Source organism: Ceratotherium simum, chromosome 5 (assembly GCF_057802395.1).
Source record: "Ceratotherium simum simum isolate JZ-2026a chromosome 5, ASM5780239v1, whole genome shotgun sequence".
Taxonomy (NCBI): domain Eukaryota; kingdom Metazoa; phylum Chordata; class Mammalia; order Perissodactyla; family Rhinocerotidae; genus Ceratotherium; species Ceratotherium simum.
The window spans coordinates 85850719-85878517 of NC_141904.1; the positions used below are offsets into that span (position 1 = coordinate 85850719).

A 27799-nucleotide genomic window follows, 5' to 3' on the forward strand; every position below is an offset into this window, starting at 1 on the left:
ATATTAAATGTTCTCTAAGACTTCCTGCAGATATGACAGTCTCATCTTCACATTTCTGTTATCTGTGAATACCATACCCCCTCTCAACCCTTGTTTTTCTCTCTCCACCCCCCCAAATGCTCTCTTCAAAGCCCCTTTAATCAGCTTGGCATATTGCTTATCTTATTAACTCTTGGTCACTAAAACTTCCTGAACTTAATGCATAGGTCTTTCGGGTACACAGCTCCCAAAATGTTTATCTGAAAGTTCCGTACTAGACTGAATGTCCCATCATTCATTACTCTCCCAGAGGCTCTGTTCTCATCCTCTGTAACTCTCTTATGGAAGCTCTCCCATAGATAACAATACACTTCCCCTTCAGGCAGTACATGAAAGAAACAATGGATGATACAATGGAATCATCCTATAAAATTACACAGAATGAAAATCTGGCCCATTGTTTTCTCCTGCTGCCTAAGGAAGAAGTTGTACTCTTTGGATCCCCTTAAAGATTTTGGCTTGTCCACCTCCTCAGATTTCCAAGTTATAATTAAGCAATCTGGCCTTCTTCCCACTTCTCATTTCAGTGTGTAGGATACTTGTCAACTTGCCCAGGGTGACTTTAGGCATTTTGAACTGTACGTCTGACTGTGTACAGTAGATAAATAAAAACATAATTGGAAGGAGGACTGAGGTAAGACTCAATTTTATTTTATTTTTTTTGTGAGGAAGATCGGCCCTGAGCTAACATCTGCCAATCCTCCTCTTTTTGCTGAGGAAGACTGGCCCTGGGCTAACATCCATGCCCATCTTCCTCCACTTTATATGGGACGCCGCCACAGCATGGCTTGCCAAGCGGTGCGTCAGTGCGCACCTGGGATCCAAACCAGCGAACCCTGGGCTACCACAGCGGAGCGCGCACACTTAACCACTTGTGCCACCGGGCTGGCCCCAAGACTCAATTTTATTTTTATTTTTATTAGGGGGAGGGTGCTTATTTTACAATTGAAAAAATTATTTCTTGTCTGTTGTCACGTTTTAGGCTTCCTCTCCTTCCCTTTGTGTTCAATAAGATGTTTCTGAATATTTAAAATGAAAAGTTTATTAAAATGGAGCTCATGTTTGTAAGTATAAAAACATAGCCTCTTTCTTCCTAGAGCTTAGTATATCTGAAAACAAGCACTCCTGGAGTATAAAGAACAAACTAGATGGTAGGAATGTGGTTTAATTAGTCCACAAACCTATCAGGGGTCTTAGATTCTCTTCCTAAAGCTATGCTGACCCACAGCATAATTTTGGAAAAACTAGTTAACTTTGTATTCTATTTATCCCTTATAATTGAGGAATAACCACTTGCTAAAAACTGAAAATCCCTGTTAATGGAAATTGTTAGGTAAAACTGAAGCATTAGATATGTTATTAGGGGTTGATAAGTGGTTTTGTATATGCAATAAAAAGAAAAAGGATTAGATATCTAAAGAACCAGGGCATAGGATGGCATTGTAACTGTCATAGGACCAAAGATAAGGGAGAAAAGTGAAATTGAAATTAAATTCTCTAAAAATAATTGAAAAAGGAGGAACTTAGATGTGTAAATATTTTATGATGTGAACATTCAATGAACAGAAGAAACAGATATGCCTAACCAAGAAAGTTAGATATTGAAGATATCTACCTTTGTAATAATAGAGAACAAATTAAACATTTATTCTTCCTTTATAGTAGATACTTTATTTCTGGGTATCCACATGGCTTTAGTTCCTAAAAGAAAGCCCAATGTTATAGAAAAATGTCAGTAATAAATGTAGAAGGAGTGATAGGATTAGAAAAACTTTCTAATTCTTATTTCATAAACTCAAAGTATTGATTCAAGAAAAGACTTAAGTGTGTTAAAATCTTTAGGTGAATGATCAGTGGAACTGAACATCCTTATAATGCCAAAGTAATAGTACACAGGTTACTTTCTAGTTGCAAGGAGAAAAAAGTAACCCTACAGTGGAAAGATCAGACTATTGTCATTCGTAAGTAGTAATTGATCTTAGCATAACTAATGGTCAGTCATATACTGTCTCTAATGTGATGGAATAGGAAGTATAGAACCCCATCTATGTTACATTCAAGCCAAAAATGTTTTAACGTGAGTCAATAAATCCTTAGCTATAATATCCAATTTATAGGAAACACAAGGATAGAGAAGCAAGCTAAATGATACCACAAGAAAACAACTAGACAAGTCAGAGTGTGAGACATTCTGCATGAGAACTGGCCTGATCTCTTCAGTTAGTCGGTGGCCTTAAAATTGAGGGAAGCCAGGGGTGGAGGAAAATGGCTGTGCTAGATTTAAAAAGACTTAAGGGACATACAGCCAAAGGCATTTCATCATCCTAGATTAGATTAAGATTTGGAACAAACCAGCTATAAAGGACATTTCGGGTCAACTGGGGAAATTTTAGTATGGACTGGGTGTTGTTGGAAATGAAAATTTCCACTAAAATGAAAAGATAGAGATTATTGGCTTTAAAAAGCAGGTTACCCAGTAAGTACCTTTATTTAAAAATACAAATACTGTATGTATAGGCATGTATGTATGCACTTATGCACTATATGTATATACTTATGATCATACATAATGTCCAGAAAAAGATCCAGTTCGATAAACACTAAGAGTTCACACTGATAATCTCTGGGTAGTAGAAATAGAATGACTTTTTTTTTAACCAGTCTGTATTTTTAAATTTTTAACAATGAATATGGATTGGTTCTGTAATAATAAAAAGTTATTTAAAAAAAACACCTTTTCATATAGAAAAGCAACAGTGTATTTTGTCCTTTAAGGAAAATAAAAATGTTTCCTTTGAGGAAAGAAGGTGCAAAGACTGGGAAACACTTTAGTATTTTTCAAAAACATCTGGTAGGGCCCAGCCCCATGGTCTAGTGGTTAAGTTTGGTGCTCTCTGCTTTGGCAGTTAGGGTTCGGTTCCTGGGTGCCGACCTACACCACTTGGCGGTGGCTGTGCTATGGCAGTGACCCACATACAAAATAGAGGAAGACTGGTGCAGATGTTAGCTCAGGGTGAATCTTCCTTAAGCAAAAAGAGAAAGATTGGCAACGGATGTTAGCTCAGGGCAAATCTTCCTCAGGAAAAAGAAGAAAATCATCAACTAATACTATTCTTGCTCTTAAATATGTTTCACAAACATTTCGTGAAGATATGTTATACAAGTAGAGTATAGAATCTTCAAAAACAAGTAGGAACTTACAAAGTTCACTTAGCAGAAGTAGACCCATTTTATTCATGATAGCAATTAGAGATTTGATAGAAGATAAGTATAACTTTGTAGCCAAAAACCATTATCACATTCCACATTGAAGCACTGTTCAGTGGTTGCTATTATTTTCTTATTTTGCTTTGAATAACCTCCCAGTATCATTGTGAACTTCAGATTAGATAAAAACACTGTACAGCTCTAAGATATTTTTTTAAAATTATAGTATTATTACCTCAAAGTGCAAATTTTCACATAGTAATTTTGTTATTTTCATAGGATCAAGGAACTATGTCAATGGGAAAGACAACTATTGGTAGCAGAAGAACTCCAGAATACTAGGATGACTCATGAAAAATCTGTGAATGAGGCAAAAGGACATTTGTCAGCAAAATGAATTAATGAATTGATTGTTCAAATATTACCAAATTTTAATTACCAAGTCGTCATTGAGTACTTACTTTGTAGAAAGCACTGTCTCTAAACTCTGCTGAACTATGGCATTCTCATGGGTGATTCATCCACATTCAGTGAATCATATCATAGTACAAATGCTTTCATGCTGATAGACTTCTAACGTGATTGTTGACATTAAGGATAATTGTTCAGAGCAATGTATTTGAACGTTTTCTTGCATCATTTTCATGAAATAGAGCACAGTTTGGAGCTTTGGACTGGCGATGAAGAAACCTGATTTCTATCTTAAACTGTGCTACTAATTGTCTGGGTGATACCTTGGGCAAATCATTTAATTTCTCTGAAACTCATTTTCCTTATATGAAAGATTGAGTTTGAATGTGTTAATCTCCTTGGTTTTAAGTTTTGTGAGTCTGTGATCTCAATAGTCCATGTTGAGTACAGTTGCAAAACTGGTAAATTGCTTATTTTATGTAAACTACACCTGCATATAGCTCTGTGGCTCTAAGCTTGTTTTAGGATCTTTGTAGATTCTGAGCACTCTCGGAAGCATCTATTCACCAGTGATAGGATATGTTACCTAGGGAATCTCCATATAACTGATCTTGAAAAATTAATTGATAAAATCTGAACAATGAAGAAGATGCATGTTTTAGAGGTTTAGGATTTCCTGAAACATAAATATGGGTGAATTGATAATATAGCCTATGGTATTTTATTATGCCAGAAACCAGATTACTGGAGAATTTCAGATATTACATGCAAAGACTAGTTAACATAGTTTGGGTGGGACGTCTTTGGTTCAAAGGTACAATAGTTTGAAAAGTGTTTTTGGTTGATCCCTAGAAAGTGGTTAGGCAGGTTAGGCTCTTTTTCAGGTATTACAGGCAACTTAACTTTTGAGGGGGGAAAAAAAAGGAAGTTTTCAGTTTTTCTTTTTGAGACTTTTAATTTACTACTGGGCTTTTTTCCCCCAGATAAAAGTGCCTTTCATACTGTCACCTAGTTAGCAGTCAAGTATGAAAAGGAAGTAGTAACTCAGGATTAGAACATGAATAAGAATACAGTATACAGAATTGCCATTACACTTTAAATAAACTAATTGTAGGCATACTATTAAGTATCTCAACATTGGAACTCAAAAGAACCTTAAGGACTATTCTGTTTTGCAGAAAGGCCTTCTTCTTATCCTAGAGATGAGAAATGTGAACTCAAAGAGTTGACACAAGTCTGTGGCTGAACCAGATAAGAACATAAAACTTAGGCTTTCTGGCTCTAATGTCAGTGTGCTTTTCCATATACTATACCACTTCAGGGTCAAGAAAAGCTTTTTACGTATCAAATATACATCTGCTCTAGGAGCTATTGGCTACAAGTTAACATCATTTCATTGAGTTATTTTTCTTTAAATCAAAATGGTATATTAGTGTAAAATATTAATCTTTTATAGAAAAATGTTATTTTTTGAAAATCGGAACCAAATTACAGTTTTTCATTAAAGAAGAATGGATGTTGCCTTTTTAAAAAAAAATGGCACAGATGTATTCAAAGGTGGTCTTCCTTTGTCTCTTTGTATGGGAATACCTGGCTTGCTGTGATGGTTGTGGTGGAATTTACATCTTAGGGTACAGGATTATTTGTTCTTCTAAAAGGCATGTGTCCCAGTGGAACATCATTTCTTCCATGTTGTGTCCCCAGGATCATGAAGAAATCCTGAACTGATGCAACCACCTCTAGAAGATGAGGTTTGAGCCAACTTTAATTGCACTAGAAGAAGGCAGCAGTTCTTCTGGGTAGGGGGAGAAGGGAGCTTGGGTTGTCATTCTGGTTGTTGTAATTATTTGGCTTCCTTTTGGGTACCATCACGATATTTAAGTCTTGTTGGAACAAGAAGAAAATTGATGCTGTTGTCAGTTCATTAGCTTTCTAAACTCCTTGAATGATACGTGTTAGAGAGATGTGGCAAGCAGCTGTTCTCTCATTGTTCTCATCATCAACAAGAACAACAAACATGTTTTATGCCAACTAGGGACACTGTGCTAGGCTCTAGGGATACAAAGAGGTATTAGATATTTTCTCTCAAGGAGCTCTTAACCTTTTAGGGGCTAGCATAAGTGTTCATAGCACTTATGGCATTAAATGAAGCAACTTTAAAAATGAGGTTATAGCAAAAGAAAAGAATACTATACACACTATTATATAGCAATACTAACATTGCTTATTTTACATAAAAGAAAAAGAAAACAATTGAAGCAGTTTAAAAAACCCAAATTCAATCTAGAGAATAAAATCCAAATTTAGGCTTTAGCCAAAAAAGCAAGGTTTCAAGAATAATGCAACACAAAAAATACTTAATATTCTATTTCCTGGGAATAGTCGATGTAAATCATTCTAAACACTGAATAGTGCTTTAAAAAACTTTATACAGATGTAATACGGTGATTTTATTAACTATAGATTTTTAGACCTTCTCTTATTTTTTGTTATTGAATCATTCACAGCTGTTATTAGTTTAGTTGCCTTTTCCTAAATGTACTAAAATTTGGGGAGTTTTTTTGACTGAGTAATATTCAGATTCTTTTGGCCAAAGACAGGTTCCGTAAGTAATATTGAAGACCAGATACTGAAGAGCAGCCTTCTCAAATACCAAACTGTCCATTTTTTTCAAGTGTCATAAACCAGGGTAGAATTAAATATGCTTTTCATCCTTCTTATTATATAATCATTCCTAACTGTCCCCATTCTTTCTCCTGCTGAGGGTGTGTACTATACCTACAACCACATCCATACCCTCATGTCTCCAAAGTCCAAGGGGAGATGACCTTCTCCTCAACTTCTATATCACCCAAAACCCTACATCCCTCTATAGAAGTTAACTTTGGTGCATGTGCATAAGAAAAGTAGTCTTTTACTACTCCTTTCCTCACTCTGTAAAATTACCAAGGCCTGTCCTTCAAAGGGATTCTCCACAGGTTGGAGAACAAGAGACTTCTATATAGAGGTACTCTCAGACGCAAAGCCCTGATGACCAGCTGATGTACAGAGCACCTAGACATGATCTAAAGCTCCAAGACTTTACGTTACAGTCCCATTCAACGGCATGCTCTTCTATGCGTCTTATTATAGTATCCTTCAGGTTTTGATATTATAAAGAGTAGAACACTGAGGAATCTTAAGGCCTTAAAGATAAAGATATTCACATGCATGTCAAAACTCTTGTAAATTTTCTGGTGATCACATATTGTCCACTGAAAATGATGACTTGATTGAAGCAAATATATTATTTCTGATATCAATGCATGCTAATTGACCTTCAAAGTTAAGTAAACTAAAAGATCACTCTTTAGATAATTTTGATAAAGATAGTTAAATGTGAACTCTTTGAGGACAAGAACCTTGGCTTATTAATGTATTTATCTCCTATGCCTAGAATGTGCTCAGTAGGTATTTAATATATGTTTGAGGAATGGATGGATGGATAGCTGTAAAATAAAATATAATAAGTGTTTTCAATAACTAAGGACAAAACAGATGCATAATGAAATACAAATGAGATTGTCTCAGTTTATTTTTGACCATTTTAATGTCCATGTGAGCAAGTTATTTCTTGAGTTACCTAGTGTTACCTAGTGTGATAGGACAAAATATTATCACTAACGTAAAATATGATTAAACAATGCACATTGTAGAAGTATTTTGTTAGTAACTTGGGATGCTTCGTATATTGCTTGATTTGTATATGGTGTCAAAAGTTTAAACAACGGGGCCAGCTCGGTGGCGCAGTGGTTAAGTGTGCACGCTCTGCCGTGGCGGCCCGGGGTTCGCCGGTTCAGATACTGGGGCGCACCAATGCACTGCTTGGCAAGCCATGCTGTGGCGGCGTCCCATATAAAGTGGAGGAAGATGGGCATGGATGTTAGCCCAGGGCCAGTCTTCCTCAGCAAAAAAAGAGGAGGATTGGCAGGTGTTAGCACAGGGCTGATCTCCTCACACACACAAAAAAAAAAACAAAAAGTTTAAACAACATTTATTGAGCCTGCCATGTGCCAGGCTCCACATTTATCAAAATTGTAATTTTTGTTTATTGACTATTTTCGAACTCCACAAGATAAGAATGCATCTCATTCATCAAGCCAGCACCTAGCTCAATGCCTGCCAATATATTGTGATATATTGTCAATAAATATTTGTTGAACAAATAAATGAATGAAATACAGTAAATAGGATGAGTTTTTGCTTTCAAGTAATATAGTTTAGAGGGAGAAGGAATGACAAGGTGGTGAGTGCTGTAAGAGTAGATGCTGTTAGATTAGGTACTATGGAGTAATTAGCTGTTAAAAATAATTTTAAGTTTGATTAGCTAAAGGACAGTATTAGAACTACTAGAGGCTTAGGAGGCCTAGCTACACAGTAGATAGGCAAGTTGAATGGTGTCTGAGAAAAAAAGAGAATAGAAGTAACAGCAGGGGAAGAGTCCAGAAATTAGTCCCTTTGATGATAGTTGAAAATAATGGATCTGTGCATTGCCCAATTAGTAAAACAGACTACTATAGAACTTGAGAACCAGATGGTACTCTTGGCCTCAGGAACAAAACTAAGAAGATCCCCAGATAGAATTATGTGGCGTGAGTGAGCTCCATCGTAATGGAGCAAATGTGGGAATAAGAGGAAGAAGTGCATTGAGAAACTCCCCTCACCCCCTCCATCTCCATAGGTATTGAAAAATGAGTAACACAGTTATTTACTGATATTTCTGGAAGGAGTTAACATATTTTCTCCTTAACTCGCCCTATACTCTATCCCTGTGGTGCCTGATTTATCAAAAGAGGTGATTTAGACACTTCTAAGAGTAGAAGTTGGTGAAGGCCAATAGTAGACTGGTCTGAGAATTAGAGGCCTAAAAACCTAGATTGTAGTTCCAGCCTTGTCATTACCTTGCTGTTTAACCTGGAGAATTTACTTGTTGTTCAGGAGCCTCATTTTATTAACAGAATGTTTGACTCTAAAGAGTTTCTCTCACTCTAAAATGGTATAATTCTGCCAATTTTATCATTCTTATAATCTGGCATAATCTTAAGGACATTTTAATAAAAGTGTCTGTTTTTTAAAGTTTGAGAGACTTTGGAATCTGAGGGCAGGAATGAGGTGATGATTGGGAATTGGGTGAGATACTGCCACTTAATAGAAATAAGGCTGACGTTTGCCTTCTAGACTCAAACATGCCTTGGGACATTGAGTAGGAGTATCTGTAGGCAGAATGGGGCTTAATTTTTGTTCTATTTCATTAGCAGCAAGGAAGGTGTTCTTGACTTTAATCATTTATTTTGATCTGTCATAAATTCAAGAATCTTAGATTTAATCGCCCCTTTAAATATTATGTCATTGTGTCTGTAATAGAAGTAAATTTCTCAGCGTTGAGAGGGAAGGAGAAACTCCTTTATTGAGAATTCTAATTGAATATAGATAAAACTAGTTCTACACAACTATAATTACCTCAGTCGTTTGGACTGTCAAGAAACTTGCTTTAACTTCAATTACCTTATAAAGGGTTTGGGGGCTTAAAATAATGATGTAATTGCCCGACTGTCTACTTTGTTCTGTGCTGTGGAGATCCACTAAGCATTTTCCCACTGAGCTGTTGCTCTATGATTGACAGGGAAACTTTTGCTAGTCCCCTTGCAGGATGACTAGTTACTCAATGTAGATTAACCAGATATATATTTATTACACTTGGGGAATATTAAGATAAGTGTAATTCAGAGAATTATTGTCATCTAATATATTGCCCTGTGTGGGGACATCTTTTTAAATCCACGGCTCACTGCACTTCTATTAGGACACTTACGTGACAAGAGGAGACCTGCTCCCACATTGAATTTTGGCACAGCTAGTGTTTCTCTTTGCCAGAAAGGGCAAAGGCCTTGAGCAAGAAGCCAGCTTTTTCCTGATTACAAAACTGACCACAATTCCTTGCCAACCTATCATTGTAAATCTATTTTTTTCTGGTAACGCATTATTCTTCTTAGAGAGAACTCCGCTTTTTTCATTATGACATGGTATCTATCATTTAAACATCAACTGATGCAGTATTGCTGCATTTGCTATTGATGGGTAAACTTAATAATCAAGTTTTTAAAAAGCAAACCCTCATATATAAAATCTAACCATATCAGGCCCTATCTTCATTCTCTCAAAGACTTAATTTAATAGAATTTGGATAGCAGTCAGTATCATTTGGGGCTTTGTAAAGTAGTAGAATAAATAACTTAGAATATGACATTTCAGTAACATACTGATACCAAATTTTAAAATATGAATACATGTCTGAATTCTAAGGTGTTCTTCAATAACGTGATTAGAGATTCAACCAGGGATGGGCAGCTAGAAAAATCTTTGTCCACATAAGTTTATCTGGTGTTTCATAACCCAGAGATTTAAGGTTTTCCATTTAAGAAGCAATTGAATATTGAACAATCTCTTTGCTCTGATAATTCTAAATACTGTATAGCTTGCGCCACTCACAAGACACTGGACATGTGGGTCACTGGCGAGACAGTGTGGCAATGTTTTCCTTGTAATGTACTAAGTCTTGCCAAAGCACTGAACAACATTATGACACAACATTTTGTCACAGCTGGCTCTCCAGCAGGAGAGTGCCAGCCAATTCAGGCCTGGTCGTTTGGGTGTTTATTCCCACCTCTCCCAAATATTTGGAAACTGATGTCTTGACTCATTGGTGTGTTCACAAGTTCTACTACCGCAAGTCTTTTTCTTTTAACGGATTGGTCTTTTGCAAGAAATAGGCAAAATATCAGTGTGAATTACAGCAAATCCCTATTCCATGCTGTTATGGGTGAAACTCTGGAAGATTCTCTTATTGACCCAGAAAGCGATTCCTTCGCTGATACACTGTCTGCAAGCACTTCACAAGGTAAAGTCAATTCCAGATATGGCTATTGGGATACTTCGGGCATTTATGGAAGGGTAAAATTGCTCTTGTAGTTTGTTTTCTAAGTTATATTTATTCTAATACTATCGTGTATAGTCCAGTATTTTAATGCTTAGTTTGCTGCTATAGTATTCACTTATAAGCATATTTAGAACTTTAAAAAAGAAACCTAAACTAATCCATATTTTATCTATGTATGTGGCTCCCATTTCCTGAATTTTAAGCATTAAAGGTATATTTATATGTAAAAATATCCTATTCATTTTTATTTCCTGGGTTTATATATGTTTCCCCAAAATGCTTAAGGTCTTTTTAGAATACCTGAAGAGTCACTTTTTCTCCTTTTAGTCATGTATATTAGATATCTCTCATAGCAGTTTTTAATCCCTCTTACAGAATTTTTATTCCTCTTAAAGCCCTCTCAGCATGTTTTTGTTCTACTTTAAAATCTAGATATTTGTGTATACCTTTTATCTCTGGCAAAGAATTATAAGCTCCCAGAGTGTAGGACCAAATTATATTCTTCTTTATATTTTTTAGGATACCTAACATAGTGCCTAACGCCTCATAGAATGGATTGTGGGGATCTTAAAGAATATCTATTCTACGTATCTCATTTTACGCATAAAGAAAATGAGGTCCCTAAATGCCTATTGCATGCTAAGTAAATGATTAACCATTACTTTTACTCAGATGTGTAAGATTCAAATAGATAACCTCATTTTTCAACATTTCTTTCTTGGCCATCGCAAAATGTAAGTTCATCATTTCTACAGCTCCTTCTGCTGGAGTTTCTTAGCACAGCTTCTTCTGTTTTGTGTTGATTTCTATATTTCTATTTGTTTTATTTTTTTCTTCTCATAGGTGCCGAGTAAAACTACATTGTGTTAACTAGTGTGATTCATGTTGTACAATATAAATGCTAAAGCATTAAAATTAAGTCGCTTAATTGTTGAAATGGATGGATTTGCATTTTAACTTTTTAATTTTTCTGGAAGCCTGAAGTTTGAACGTATTAATCACGATTTTTAAAAACACCGAGCTTTTTAAAAATTAGGAAAAAAAATGTCCTGAAATACATGCAATCGTTGGACACAATGTACATTTCTATCATCTGAGCCTCTTACATAGGGGTTTAGTTTCATTATATTATATAAAATGCGGTTATTCTGTTTTTCTGCAAGCCATAAAAATTATTGCTGTCTTTCTTCGGTTATTAGGTTTGTCTGCATCAAGGCAGAATGTCTTGGCTGGACTATGATAGTTCTTGAGTCAAAATTTGATAGTTTTGTCTATTTGAAAAGAGTATGTCCAGAATGCAGTGCAACAAATACGATAGGTTAACTGGGGGACAAGTACTATTTATGGTAAGGGGTGGTTACGTGATTCAAGTTAGTTTTCATTCTGTGCTAATCTCTTTATTTTTATGCCTTGAATTTGCCCTAGGTTTAATTCTTTTGAGTCTCAAATCCCCTCCAGAAGAATAACCTATTGCTTTTCTTCTTAATTTACATGGTACAGAAGAGTTCTTAGCAATTGATAAATTACATATTGTACCAATAATTTAACTCTTATCTTAAATGGTCTCCAAGTACTTCTTATCCATAAGTGTTGTTTTTCTGTTAAAAATCTGAGTTCTGAAAGGCCAAAGACCTCTGGTTCTTAACTTCTATTGTATTTTGTAGATGACTAATAAATACCTACTCCACCCTTGCCAAAACAAACAAACAAACTTGAAAATAAATTGGGAATATGATCACCATTAGCTGTTTGAGGCCAGCAGAGGTGAAACACTGGTAGAGATTAGGTGTGTGGCCGAGATACAGTCATTCATTTAGGTGCTCCTTCTTGCTCATCATAGGCAAAGTGGAATTGGGGGTTTTGCAAGTAGCTGGGTGCTGCTATTGAAGAAAAAGTGGCTGGTCAAGTGTAAATGATCCAGATGTCCAGCTATTTTGGTCATATTCATGAGATTAAAAACTCTACTCTGTGTAGCCACTGTGCCCAAAGAGGACTTCTACACTTTTTCCTGGGCTCTATTATTACTCCCACCCCCTCTCTCTTAGTCCCCTTTCTGTTTCCATCATGAACTTCTCAAGCAACCCCAAGTAACCTCATGCTGGCTCCAAAACCATTTCCACTAGTAAAAATTGGCAAGATTGAAGGGAAGCTTCCACAAACTCAAACTGAATATGTCTCCTGCTTTCAGTGCCAGACTTAGTCCTGTGTGAATTCTGTAATTTTTAGTGGTTGCACCAGAGCGTTGAAAGATGATGACACGCTTGTCCTTTGGAGCTGATTGAGCAATGGAAATATGCCTTAGAGACATGATAAATTCTGCAATAGACGATCCTTTGAAACGAGAGTCTCTCCTGAGATGGGAGTGAGTGATTGATTGCCCGCCATTTTTATTGAGGGATGTTTAAACTGTGTCTGTTTGACTCCAGGCAGCTATATACTTGGAAGCATTTAGATAATTGACCAAAGTTTTCACCTTTCGGAAGTTTGAAGGGACTCCTGTAGTATCAGGGAATGTAACTACCAATCTTGTCTTGGCCGCATACTTTCTGTGTGAATTTGAACAAGTCATTTATCCTCTCTGCCCTCGTATATTAACAGAAAATACAGGGTTATTGTGAGGATTGAATGACACAATGTTTGTGAAAGCACATCTGAGGCGCTATATAGAGTTTATTGTTTTGGCCTTGTAGTATTGATCACTTGTGGATAGAAGACTGATATAATATCCTACATTTAGAGCATTTTAAGGAATATGAGGAAAAAATTCTAGAATTCTTTATGCACTAAAATAAGTGGCAGTTGTTTGAGTGAGATGAGGCTTCTGCATGACCTCAGTGAATGTTTTGATAAGGAAATGACCAAATTTAGAGAAAGCATCTTTATGTCTGATTTTTTTTAATGGAGGGATTACCTCTCACTTTTATTAACATTTTTCTAAGAAAAAATTAAATTTCCAAAGGTTGAAATAATTCTTTGGGCCTAAATGAGAGCAATGATTACATACTTTCTTTTCAGAAACATTGAAAAACTGTCTTAGATTATAATGTTCTCTATATATGATGAAGATTTAGGTTATTGACACAGCTCTGAATTTCATAATCTCACATGTAATAACAATTATTCACATGTAATAACAATCCTTTTTCTAGAATTTTACCATTGTCCATATTAATTTTTTCCTTAATATGGCTCTAGTTTTATCATTTCTTTCTTTCTTTTTTTTTTTTTGTGGGGAAGATCAGCCCTGAGCTAACATCTGTGCTAGTCCTCTTTTTTTTTTTGCTGAGGAGGAACGGCTCTGAGCTAACATCTATTGCCAATCCTCCTCCTTTTTTTTTTTTCCCCCCCAAAGCCTCAGTAGATAGTTGTATGTCATAGTTGCACATCTTTCTAGTTGCTGTATGTGGGACACGGCCTCAGCATGGCCGGAGGAGCGGTCCGTCAGTGCGCGCCCGGGATCCGAACCCAGGCCGCCAGTAGCGGAGCGCACGCACTTAACTGCTAAGCCACGGGGCCAGCCCTTATTGATTTCTTTTTTTTTTTAATGGTGCAGCCACTTTGATTTTTTTTTTTTAATTTTTTATTTATTTATTTTTCCCTCAAAGCCCCAGGAGATAGTTGTATGTCATAGTTGCACATCCTTCTAGTTGCTGTATGTGGGACGCGGCCTCAGCATGGCCAGAGAAGTGGTGCGTTGGTGTGCGCCCGGGATCCGAACCCAGGCCGCCTGCATCGGAGCGCACGCACTTAACCGCTAAGCCATGGGGCCGGCCCCCTTATTGATTTCTGATTGAGCTGGTCAGATCTCTTTCTTGATCACCAGGACTTAATAGATTTGGTAGATTTCTAGGTTCTGAAAATCTCCTTACTGTGTTTCCTAAAACTGTCATTTTTCTTGAACTTTCCCCCCACATTATGAGTTAAAGGAAAACTTAAAACAGATGTCATTTATATTAGATGCTTGAAAGAAGACAGGTTTTTTTTTTTTTTATTGTATTTTCCCCTCACATCCCTAAGGAATACAGCATATCTTGAAAGCTACCTGATAGCAGTTATCCATTTAAACTGTTAATTGCAGTGTAAAACATGGGTTGTTAAATGAAAAACAGTTTTTAGACCTCTGATAGAGGTTGTCATAGATGACTTTCTTTGTCAGCATTCTCACTTATAACTTGAATAAGATAATCCTGAGGAAATTCTAAAATCATCATAGCTCTTTGTAAAGTACATATTCTTTGCGTCAGAGGAAATCTGAGTAAATTTCTTCATTGTATTAGATCAACAGAACTGACAAAAAGTTTGTTATTTTAGCTTCCTTTAGAGACTCTTAAATTAGACATTAGACGGTTGTTCAGAAAATGCCTCGTGTCCGTCTGCTAGTGTTGAATATTTGTGAAAAAATGTGTAATAGAGAATGAACTGGACTCATTTGAATGGAACTAAATTTCGATAAACCTCTACCAGATTACCCTTTTTTGTAGATGAAGTTTTGCACCTGTAACTAATTTAGAGACACAGGCATTATACATGTATCTGATAGCAACTGCAATTCAACTCTTATAACCTCAGAATTAAGATCACGTGGCCGTTTGAGTACACAGTTTTTTAGACCCATGTAATTTTTATTTGAGCAAGGGATTGCCAACACAAGATTGAGGTTCCCACAAGTGGTGAATGGTTTGCATTATAAAGTAGATTTAAAAGTCAACTGTCAATTACCTACATGTGAATTATCCCTTGTTACTTCATGACCTCATGCCAGGATTTCTGTACAACCTTTTAGCTGACCTTCTAAATGAGAAACTCTCAGCCATCCAATGCAATCTGCCAGATAAATGGTCTTAAAAGCCAGTCTTTATTGTGTATTGAGCACCTACTGTATACAAGGCACCATAGCACATGTTGTGAAGTCTAAACTCTTCAGCCTGGCTTTCAAAGCTCTTTATAATCTGGTTCCACCTTATGTATCTCATTTCCTTCCACCCCCCAGAGATTGGTCTGCCTTGCTCTAATCCAGCTAATCTCATTGTCCCAAGAATAAGCCATACTCACTCTTGCCTCCAAGCCTATCACATCCTGGAATGCCTTTCCTGATTCTTCCACCTTTTCAAATCTTCCCTGTCCTTCAAGGTCAGGTTCAAGTAACCTCTACGCATAAAACATTTTCTGAATACAGTACCGTTAATTACTCTCCCTCTCCTCTAAACTGAAAATATGTTAAGAAAATATTTTTTCACCCCCCTCACTGCCACCACCCTCATCCAAGCCACCATCTCTTGCCTGGATTGCCATCCCTGTCTCTTGACAGGTTTTCCTGCTTCTGCACTTACCACCCAACAGCCTAGTCTCAACCCATCGTCCAGAGGCATCTCGTTAACATGTAAGTCCCATCTGCCACTCTGCTCAAAACCCTGCAGTGGCTCCCCACTTCACTTAAATGTAACGAAAACCCCTGTCTGCCCAGCACCCCCACCCACCTCAGTCAGCCTCTCAGACCCCTCTCCTCTCCTCTCTGTCATTTACTCTGCTCCGGCCGCGCTGGCCTCCTCGCTGTCCTCCCGCATTCCAGACATGCTCCTGCATTAGTACTTTTGCTCTAGTTCTTGCTCCTTCCTGGAACCCTCTTCCTCTGACATCTTGGCCGACTCTCTCAGCTCCTAATCTTTGCCTAGATCTTACCTTCTAGCAAGGACTGACTGCCTTGACCCCCCTATTGAATCATCTGTCCTCCCCACTGCCCTTCCCCTTTCCCTGCTCTACATTTCTTATTTCTAAAGCATTCATCTTCTAACATACCATATAATTTACTTATTTATTGTTAATTGTCCACTTTATCCCACTAGCATATTAACCCCATGAAGACAGAGATCTTTGTCTAGTTTGCTCACCCACTGATGTATCCCAAATGCCTAGAACATGCTCGGTGAATAACAGGCCTCATTAATACTTGTTAAATGCAAGAATAAAATCTTCTAACATTTTTGGTCGGTATCACACTGTTTAGCCCTTAATTGGAGACTGCCTGATATTATTTTCTGTTTTATATATTCCCTAAGCCAAATTATGTAGTCGCTGAGGACAAGACCCATGCTTTATTCTCTTCTTTATTCCACAAGTATCCTAACACATTATAATAGGTATCTCGTAAGTTCTTGTTGACTTGTTAATACCAAGCTGATCCCCTGCTGTACCTCAGCAGCTCCTGAGGTCAGGCACTGGAATATGTTTAGTAAGTAAAAACAAAAGTTTAGTGTACACTAAATATCATTCTAAAACTGATGCTAATATAAACAAACCAACAATATTACATATGCAAAAAACCAGGTACAAATATATTTTGAATTACCTATGATTTAGAGTTATTTGCACCATGTCCCTCCATTGGTTTGAGTATCATTAGTTGATTATTATTGGAATATTAATTTGATCACAAGTTTGTGAATTATCCAAATGCCAGGCTTCTTCTGCAAGTCTGTCTACCTTTTGATACTTCCTGCCTTTCCTACCTCATACTTCCAGTATTCATTTGAACTTCCAAGAGACTTATTTGCTAGCAGTGCTAAGAAAAGTAACTTATTTGATTAACTAACATCCCATATATAAAGCACGTAGAGCAGTGCCTGATATGCAGTAGGTGCCCAACAAATGTTAGTTTTATCTTCTCTCCCTTAATGGAAATTACTACTTTGGGATAATACAGATTTTCGTTATCCATGCTATCAAGAATTTTCTGTTAACATGGTTAATTAAGTCAGACTTATTTCTTACTCTCTTACAATATTTTCTTTAGCATTTTTTTCAGAATATTTAGATATTATCTGATAGATACATATTATTAATCATAGTTCTAGAAGAAAGAAACCGAGGTTCAATTTCTTGTTTTGGCAAAGAGCCAGTGGCAAAACTTAGAACAGGGGTTCTAATATCCTTCACATGTTCCAGACATGTGAACACTGTGGCTCCCCTTACTTCTTTTAATTAAGTCACTTCTTTTGGAAAAAGTAAAATATTCACTATTCTTATTTTTTTGCTTTGCGTTAGCAATTAAATATTTTTAATGTAAGATTGTTGGATTTTATTTCACTATTGTATTACACTTTACCTAAAACCTTGCCTTTATTTAGTCTTTAAAATTATAGACCTATTATATAGACTGGGCAAGTCTGCTTTGTTTATTAAAATATGATGCTAATAAGAGCCCAGTGTGTGAGTTTGACCTAAGTATGGCCAGGTTTACATAGCCATCTTTGCCATTTACAAAGAAATCTGTTTGCCATTGATACAACCACATCTCTAGCCAATTACAAGATCCAAACAATTGGCCAATTCAATTTGCAAGTGTATGTCCTATATAAAATCTAATCATCTTTGGTATTATATTCATTTAGTTATTATTGCTTAAGCTAACTCAGGTAATATAAGGGGCATGCTGGATGATAGAGACAAATATCTTTTCCTTGGAATATCTTTATCAATAACAATCCAAATCCTAATCATCCTACTGGGCCCTCATAATTCAAAATCAACCTCTACCATGAAGTTATCCCTGATTATTTCAGAAAATGCTAGTCTCTTTCTCCTCTACGTTTCTAGAGTACTGTTGTCTCCATCACTAGTTTGGTCTCTGTACTTCCTTTTATTATTAAACATCTTTCACCTTGGTAAGTTCTCAGGGTCAAGAACTACATTATATTGTATTTCTTATGAGGCCTGAAAAATACCTTGCACATAATATTAGGTGATTGGTTATCTTGGTTTTAGATGGTTTTGGTTTTATATTTCTAATTGAGCATGTATTGAGATTAAGATATTGAGAAAGAAAAATGCCAAAGAAAACTAGAACAAAGAAAGATTTGGGGAAGAGAAACACTTTGGTAAAATATAATGGTAACTCTTCTAAGAAATAAGGTTTATAAAATAGATTGTTGATACAAAGAAGAGTTAAATAATTAGCATAAAATTGGCAGCTTGGATTTAACCTACTAACTTTATTTCATTTAAATGGAATGTCTCAAAAGATAACTCAACTGATCCAAACATATTAACTTCCCAAACACAGGACTCCTGATGTAGGCATTAGTATTTGGAAGAAGACTTCCTGCATTGTTAACAAATACGGGGTCCTTTAAAGCTGAATACGCCTTACAGATAAGGCAAACATTTCTAAACCAAAAACATAACTTTTAATACTCACTCCTTAGAATAAAATGTACACCCTTTGGATGGTTACCTGCCTTGTTTACACTGATTTGAGGGCCTTGGCTGAATATGTATTTAGCCTTTATTGTACAAGGAAGCCAGTTAGAAAAATATGTAGTTTATTAAGACTAATTTTAACACTGTTTCATAGCTTCTGAATAGGAAAATTCTTAAATGAATGCCCTAGAAATTGGTTTTTTTTAACTAATATGAATTTCTTTTTTATTTTTTAAGTACTTTTTTTTTTTGAGGAAGATTGGCCCTGAGCTAACATCTGTTGCCAATTTCCTCTTTTTTCTTTTTTCGCCCCAAAGCCCCAGTACATAGTTGTGTATCATAGTTGTAGAGTTGTAGCTCTTCTATGTGGGATACTGCCTCAGCATGGCTGGATGAGTGGTGAGTAGGTCTGCGCCCAGGATCCGAACCTGGGAAACTCGGGGCACCGAAGAAGAGCGCGTGAACTCAACCACTACGCCATGGGGCCAGCCCCCCTAGAAATTCTGTAACAATCCTTTTAACACAAATGGAAGAGTTTTTGTTGGCTTATGTGGTTGGTCTGCATGTTTCTCTCTATCAAGCCCCCTCTCAGGACCCTTATGGAACAACTCTCTTATTTAAGCTTTTTATTGAAGTATAACATACATGGAGAAAATTGTATAAATCATTTTCACAAATGAACATACCTGTGTAATTCGCACTCAGATAAAGAAACAGAACAATATCAGCACTTCAGAAGCCCTCTGACCATTCTAATTTCTAACCCGTAGAGTAGTTTTGCCTGTTCTTGAGTTTTATATAAGTAGAATCATACATCGTTTACTCTTTTGTGTCTGAATTCTTTTGCTCAGCATTTGTTAATCACATAATTGAGTATAATTGTACTTCATTCTCATTACTGTATAGTATTTCATTGTGTGAATAGATCACAATATAATTATCTATCCTACTGTTGACGGGCATTCAGTTAGTTTCCAGTATTTGCATTAGCAAATAGTACAACTATGAACATTCTTGTGTAGGTCTTTCAGTGAGCAAGTGTGCACATTTTTGTTGGATATTTACTTGGGCCATATGGTGTGTTTATCTTTAAGAGACACTACCAAATAGTTTTGAACATGGCTGTACCCATTTACTCTTCCACCAACAGTGTCTGAGTGTTCTAGTTGCTCCACATCTTATTGGTACTTTACTGGCATTTTCTATCTTTTTCATTTTAGCCACTCTGGTGGGTTTGTGGTGGTATCATATTTTAATTTTATTTCCCCTTCTCTGATAACTAAAAAGTTAAGCACTTTTAAAAATATTTGTTGTCCATTTGGCTTTCCTTTTGTGAAGTGCCTGTTCAAGTCTTTTGCCCATTTTTATATTGAGTACTTTAGATATGAGTTCTAAAGCGTACTTTAGATATCTTCTCCCACTCTGTGTGTTGCTTTTTCATTCACTTAATAAACAGTTTTTAATCTTACTGTAGTCCAGTTTATCAAATTTTTCTTTTATGGTCAGTGCTTTTTATGTCCTGTTGAAGAAATCTTTGCCTACTCCAAGGTTGATAAAATGTTGTTCTAGTTTTTACTTTAAAAGCTCTTTTGTTTTATATTTCACATTTAGTTATACAAAATGTGATCCATGTGGAATTGATTTTTGTGTATGGTGTAAGGTAGGGGTTGAACCATTTTTTTCCATATGGATATCCAATTGACCTACTCCATTTATTGGAAAGATCCTCCTTTCCCCACTACACTGCAGTGACATTTTTGTAATAAACCAGGTGACCACATACATGTGGGATTAACTCTGGACTTGCTCTTCTGTTACATTGGTCTGTTTGTCTGTCTTTGCACCAATTAGCATATTGTCTTAGTTACATAGTGTTATAATTGGTTTTGATATCTGGTAGTATAAGTGCTCCAGCATGGTTCTTCTCTTCATGATTGCCTTGCTATTCTTGGTCCTTTGATTTTCCATATAAATTTTAGACTCAGCATGTCAATTTCCACACAAAAATGCTAAGATTTTGATTGGAATTGTTCTGAATCTATAGCTAAATATGAAGAAAATTGACAGCTTTACAATACTGAGTCTTCCAATCCATGAACATGGTATATTCCTTCATTTATTTGATATTCTTTCATTTTTTTCAATAATATTTTTGAGTTTTCAATGTAGAGATCTTACACATACTTTGCGAGATTTTTTCCCTCAGTATTTGATGTTATTGTAAAAATCATTTTAAAATGTCATTTTCTATTTGTTGCTAGCTTATAAAAATACAGTTGATTTTCAAATATTGACTTTATATCCAGAAACTTTGCTAAATTCTCCTGTAAACTGGGGTGGTTTTATTTTATTTTATTTTTTATACAATAATGTCATCTGTGAGTATAGGCATGCCTTGTTTTATTGCATGTCACTTTATTGCACTTCACAGATACTGCATTTTTTACAAATTGAAGGTTTGTGGCAACCCTGTGTCAGGCAAGTCTGTCAGCGCCATTTTTCCACCAGCATTTGCTCACTTCCTGTCTCTGTGTCACCTTTTGGTAATTCTCACAATATTTTAAACTTTTTCTTTGTTATTGTATTTACTATGGTGATCTGTGATCAGTGATCTTTGATGTTACTATTATAATTGTTTGGGGTGCCATGAACCATGCCCATATAAGATGACGAACTTAATCGATAAATATTGTGTGTGTTCTAACTGCTCCACCGATTGGCCATTCCCTGGTCTCTCTCCCTCTCCTCAGGCCTCCCTATTCCCTGAGACACAGCAATATTGAAATTCGGCCAATTAATAACCCTACAATGGCCTCTAAGTGTTCAAGTGAAAGGGAGGGTTGCACGTCTTTCACTTGAAATCAAAAGCTAGAAATGATTAAGCTTAGTGAGAAAGGCATGTCAAAAGATGAGACAGGCTGAAAGCTAGGCATCTTACACCAAACAATTAGCCAAGTTGTGAATGTAAAGGAAAAGTTTTTGAAGGAAATTGGAAATGCTACTCCAGTGAACACACAAATGATAAGAAAGTGAAACAGCCTTATTGCTGATGTGGAGAAAGTTTTAGTGGTCTGGATAGATCAAACTAGCCACAACATTCCCTTAAGCCAAAGCCTAATCCAGAGCAAGGCCCTAACTCTCTTCAATTCTATGAAGGCTGAGAGAGGTGAGGAGGTTGCAGAAGAAAAGTTTGAAGCTAGCAGAGGTTGGTTCATGAGGTTTGAGGAAAGAAGCTGTCTCTATAACATAAAAGTGCAAGGTGAAGTAGCAAGTGCTGATGTAGAAGCTACAGCACGTTATCCAGAAGATCTAGCTAAGATAATTAATAAAAATGGCTACACTAAACAACAAATTGTCAATGTAGATGAAACAGCCTTTTATTGAAAGAAGATGCCATCTGGGGCTTTCATAGCTAGAGAGGAGAAGTCAATGTCTGGCTTCAAAGCTTCAAAGGACAGGCTGACTCTCCTGTTAGGAGCTAATGCAGCTGGTGACTTTGAGTTGAAGCCAGTGCTCATTTGCCATTCCAAAAATCCTAGGGCCCTTAAGAATTATGCTAAATCTACTCTGCCTATGCTCAATAAATGGAACAACAAAGCCTGGATGAAAGCACTTCTTTTTACAACATAGTTTACTGAATATTTTAAGCCCGCTGTTGAGACCTATTGCTCAGTAAGACAGATTCCTCTCAAAATATTACTGCTCATTGACAATGCATCTGGTCACCCAAGAGCTCTGATGGAGATGTACGAGATTAATGTTGTTTTCAAGCCTAGTAACACAGCATCCATTCTGCAGTGCATGGATCAAAGAGTAATTTTGACTTTAAACTCTTATTGTTTAAGAAATATATTTTGTAAGAGTATAGCTGCCATAGATAGTGATTCCTCTAGTGGATCTGGGCAAAGTAAATTAAAAACCTTCTGGAAAGGATTCACCATTCTCAATGCCATTAAAAACATTCATGATTCATAGGAAGGGGTCAAAATATCAACATGAACAGGAGTTTTGAAGAAGTTGATTTCAACCCTCATGGATGACTTTGAGGGATTCAAGACTTCAGTGGAGGAAGTCACTGCAGAAGTGATGGAAACAGCAAGAGAGCTAGAATTAGAAGTGGAGCCTGAAGATGTGACCGAATTGGAAATTGCTGCAATCTCATGATAAAACTAATGGATGAGGAATTGCTTATTATGGATGAGCAAAGCAAGTGGTTTCTTGAGATGGAATCTACTCGTGGTAAAGATGCTGTGAAGATTGTTGAAATGACAACAAAAAAATTAGAATATTACATAAACTTGGTTGATAAAGCAGCAGCAGAGTTTGACAGGATTGACTCCAACTTTGAAAGAAGTTCTACTGTGGATAAAATGCTGTCAAACAGCATCAATGCTACAGAGAAATCATTCATGAAAGGAACAGTAAATCAATGTGGCAAACTTCATTGTTGTCTGATTTTAAGAAATTGCCACAGCATGGGGCTGGCCCAGTGGCGCAAGTGGTTAAGTGTCCGCGCTCCGCTGTGGTGGCCCAGGGTTCGCCGGTTCGGATCCCGGGCGTGCACTGATGCACTGCTTGTCAAGCCATGCTGTGGCAGCATCCCATATAAAGTGGAGAAAGGTGGGCATGGATGTTAGCCCAGGGCCAGTCTTCCTCAGCAAAAAAAAAAAAAAAAAGAGGATTGGCAGATGTTAGCACAGGGCTGATCTCCTCACAAAAAAATAAAATAAACACACCATTCAGAAAAAAAAAAAAATTGCCACAGCCTTCAACAACCACCACCCTGATCAGTCAGCAGCCATCAACATCAAGGCAAGATCCTCTGCCAACAGAAAGATTATGATTCGCTGAAGGCTCAGATGATGGTCAGCATTTTTTAGCAATAAGATATCTTTTAATTCAGATGTGTACATTTTTTTAGACATAATGCTATTGCACAGTTAATAGACTACAGTATAGTATAAAAGTAACTTTTATATGTCAAACTGGGAAACAAAAAATTCGTGTGACTCATTTTATTGCGATATTTGCTTTATTGCGGTGATTTGGAACCAAACCCGGGATATCTCCAAGATATGCCTGTAATGTTAGTTTTATTTCTTCTTTCTAATCCTTGTGTCTTTTCTTTTCTCTTGTTGCATTGGATAGTTCTCCAGGACAGTGCTGAATAGAAGTAGCGATAGCTCGTATCCTTATCTCATTCGTGCTCTCAGGAGGAAAGCTTTAAGTATTTCACCATCAAGTATGATGGCTACTTTAGGGTTTTTGTTTATCTGTTTTTAATAGATATTCTTTATCAGATTAATGAAGTTTCCTTTTCTTCCTAGTTAAGAGGTTTTTTTTAAATCATGAGTGAGTGCTGAATTGTATCAAATGCTTTCATATAGAATATTTTTGATAATGCTATAGTAGCTCAGGAGGAAGATTTAAAAATGAAAAATGCTTACTATGAATATCTTAACATCACATGGTACTATGTTTTAAGATAAGATATAGAATAGCTAGTGAAAGTCTGCAATCACCCCATAACCACTAGGGATCTGGCTACATCTGTTTTGACACTTTTGTTCTTGGTGTTTGTTTAGCTTAAGGCCATTGTCTTCTCGTTAAGAGTGCTTGGCACAGTAAATTGAAAACAAAAGATTAAACAGAAGCATAGTGTCTCACATCATTTTGCCAGACTAAACAACTCTGAGTAAGACAGTAAGGCTTTCCCCTCTATGATAATTTCAAGCTATTGGAGGTGCTTCAGTAATAAAGCATTATTTGAAACCACCTGCCCACTCTATTTTTTCCTGGTTACAGAAAGTCCTTTACCATGCTTGAGAGGTGGACAAAGCAAAGAGAAACAGTATTTTCACAGGTCTTTGGTGGCTCCCTCCTTTCCGAGTAATTACAAACTTCTGGAGCATTCCATTGATTTTCCGTTCCATTCAATCTCTTCTCTCCCATTTCTATTCCCCTATCACTGCAAAGCCAAAACCAAAATGTGCAGAGGGAGCTAGCCAGGGGGAAGCATTCTGGTTCCGTTTTTCTAACCTAAGCACCATTCTTCACTTGCTGCCGATGTGTGCTAGGCAAGTTTGGAATTTCAGCTCTACCAAAGTGACTAATTGTTCACCAGATTTAGCCTTAGTCCTGATGATATTTTAGTAAGTCTCCCTTTAGAAACACGTGAAGGTGGTTTTAGCAAAAGAAAGAACCTTGAGCTAGTTTGACCGTAATAAGAAAGAGGACATGAATCTCCAGCTAAGGTAGCAGAAGAAATGATTAATATGGATGAGGACATGACCCTGTAATCTTTCCTGTCTCCTGATACCTCAGGACTGGATTCAGCAAACTATGTAAGCAAGATGTGGCCGATGCAAGAGAAAATGAACTTTTGAAAAGCATTAATGCACATGGTCTTCTCTAAAGCTGATGATATTCCCTTTGTTGATCTGAAATTGGAAATTTGCTATGAGACCTTCTGTCTTTTTATGACGAAATGTGCATATATGGACACGTATTAGAATGCTTCTACCTTTGCCAAGGCTATCAATGGGAGTATCAGTGGGCCATCACACCACAGAAGCATTGGATTTGGTTTTTAATATAGTCTAAGTAGACAGCAGAATGAAAATATATTTTCTTATAAATAAGAAACAAATGACATACCAAAGAATCCATTTCTAATCCTTTTCTTAATTCATGGTGTTCAAATTAAGAGGTTCTCTATTCAGAGAAACTACAAGGGAATTCAAACCCCAGCTCCAATACCTATTAGCTGTGTGACATTGAGCAAATCACTTAACCCCTTTCTGTCTAATTTTTTCATTCTATTGGGGGGCAATAATAATTGTATATAACCCAAAGGACTATTTATATATGTCAATTATATTATTATATATATATATATACACTTGTAAATTATATATACATTAACAAATTATAAATTACATATGTAATGGGTTTAAAGTACAGTGGCTATCATATAATAGATGCTTAAAAATTGTTAGCTATTATTAAACTGTACTTCTGCTAATGGGATCCAGAGTCCTCTTCTTCCTTACTAATCAAGACCCATGATACCAATGAAGGAAAAAAAATAGATAGAATTTATTTTTTAAATGGTTGGGTCAAAAGGTCATCTATTGGCCAAATACCAAAAATATTTTCTGATTTTCCTTTATTTTACTTGAAACTACATTAAAATTTTCTCTACTTTTCCAGGTTCATGCATGATAACTCCTTTATGAGGACAGAGAAACATGCAAGGAGTTTATTTACTCTCTCTGTTAGGTGAAATCGTGGGAAAATATTACAGTTAAAAGATATTTAACTTAATTTTTACTTTTATCCAAGTAGTACTTGTACATAGTTTAAAAAGTCAGATAGTATAAAGCTTTTAATGAAGAACAGCAATCCTCAGTCCCATGCCCAGTTCCCACTCCTCAAAGGCAATGATTTTTAACTCTTTTAAATATTTCTCCTGGTATTTACCTCCATATCTTTATAATAACATGCTTATACTGCTAGATTTTAAATTGTATTCATTACCCACTGACTTCCTGCTGTAGAAGATAAGAATTTAGCCCTTCACCACAACATTCCCTTTCCCAAAACATACATTTCTCTTTCCTCTCATCTTCGCAATTAGTTATTTGTAATTTTAAGTTACATCAGTTGTTCATGTTTACATTGTAATAAATGTGAAAGTGCTGCTTACCACTGAACCAGTAGTATACTCCAGTTCTCCTTCCGATCCTGTATAGCTATCTGTTTTTCTGGAGTTATTTTATTTTTATTTATTTTTGCTTAGTAATTGCTCATTTTTTTGTTGTTCCTTTTCTACGTACCTACTGCTAGTTCATTCTCAAACTCTCCAACAGAGTAATAAAAACTCTGAAAATGGTCAAATATATAAGGCATTCTAATTTCTCGAGTAATCTCCACGGCCTTCTTCCTCCTCCAGCTCCATTCTCTCTAGGCTGCTAGGTACCTGTTGTCCTGGGGCTTCCTTTCACCTCTCTCCTGTGTTTAGATCCTTTGTTTCTTGGATCTCATATTTTCCTTTTGTTCTGATGTAGAACTCTGGGTAGGAGTACTTGGGAGGTGACTTTTTTTTAAGGCCTTATATTTCTGAAAATGTCTTTATTCTACTCTCTTACTTGGTTGATGGTTTAGCTGAGTATAAAATCCTAAATTGGAAATGATTTTTTTCTTTGAATTTTGAAGACATTGCTCTATTGCTTTCTAGCTTCCAGGGATGCCATTGAGAAATTCAATGTTGTTCTGATTCCTGATCTTTTATATGGGACTTTTTTTTTCCCCCTATCTGGAGGCTTTTAGGATAGTCTCTATAAAAAGAGCATTAGTCTTTACAAGTGGTTCCTTTCTGTGTGGTTCAAGTAAGAAATCTTTTCTCTCTTGGGTTTTGTTGTTGTTTTAACCAACATAAATACTTGCCCTTAGTCATCCTAAAGTTGAAAACCTGAGGGACAATTTAATAACACCTTTCAAGTACATATGGTAAAGGGCAAATATGCAGAGGATAACTATATGTTTAGAAAAAGAAAAAAAAAGTTGCAAACTGCAACATAGGTTTGACTATCATTTCACAAACTAGATTCTATCAAATATTAGTCTCCTCAAATAATTACATACTGTGTCTTCCAATCTCTTTTATGTATTCTCATGAATTATTAGCATATGAGTCTAAGTCTTACAGTAAATCCATTTTAACCTTGCTTGACTAGCATTTCCTAAATTTATTTGCCTAGCAGAATTTTTTTCTTTTTAATTATTTTAAAAGGAACATCATTGAAATGTGTATAACACAGTTGGGGAAATGCCAGAGAAGACATAGACTTTCCTGGCTATGTAAGAGCAATTAAGCATTGGACTGTGAGTAACCAAGAGAAGCTGTGGACTCTCCTTTTCCAGAGGTCTTTAAAACAGGACATCTGTTTTAGGCATAGTCCTATTTGA

General features: G+C 36.3%; 1 protein-coding gene across 4 annotated transcripts in view; it reads left to right on the forward strand.

Annotated features, from left to right (window-relative positions):
- Window positions 1-27799, forward strand: part of PPARG (peroxisome proliferator activated receptor gamma) — a 135411-nt gene that overhangs the window by 47078 nt on the left and 60534 nt on the right. The window contains exon 1 of one of the 4 annotated variants that reach the window (XM_004443157.3): window positions 10498-10594. The exons of the other annotated variants lie outside the window; for them this stretch is intronic. Coding sequence (XP_004443214.1) covers window positions 10513-10594 — 82 coding nt within the window. The 5' untranslated portion in view covers window positions 10498-10512. Of the gene's footprint in view, window positions 1-10497; window positions 10595-27799 lie in introns of those variants that run through there. 4 annotated transcript variants of the gene reach the window in all.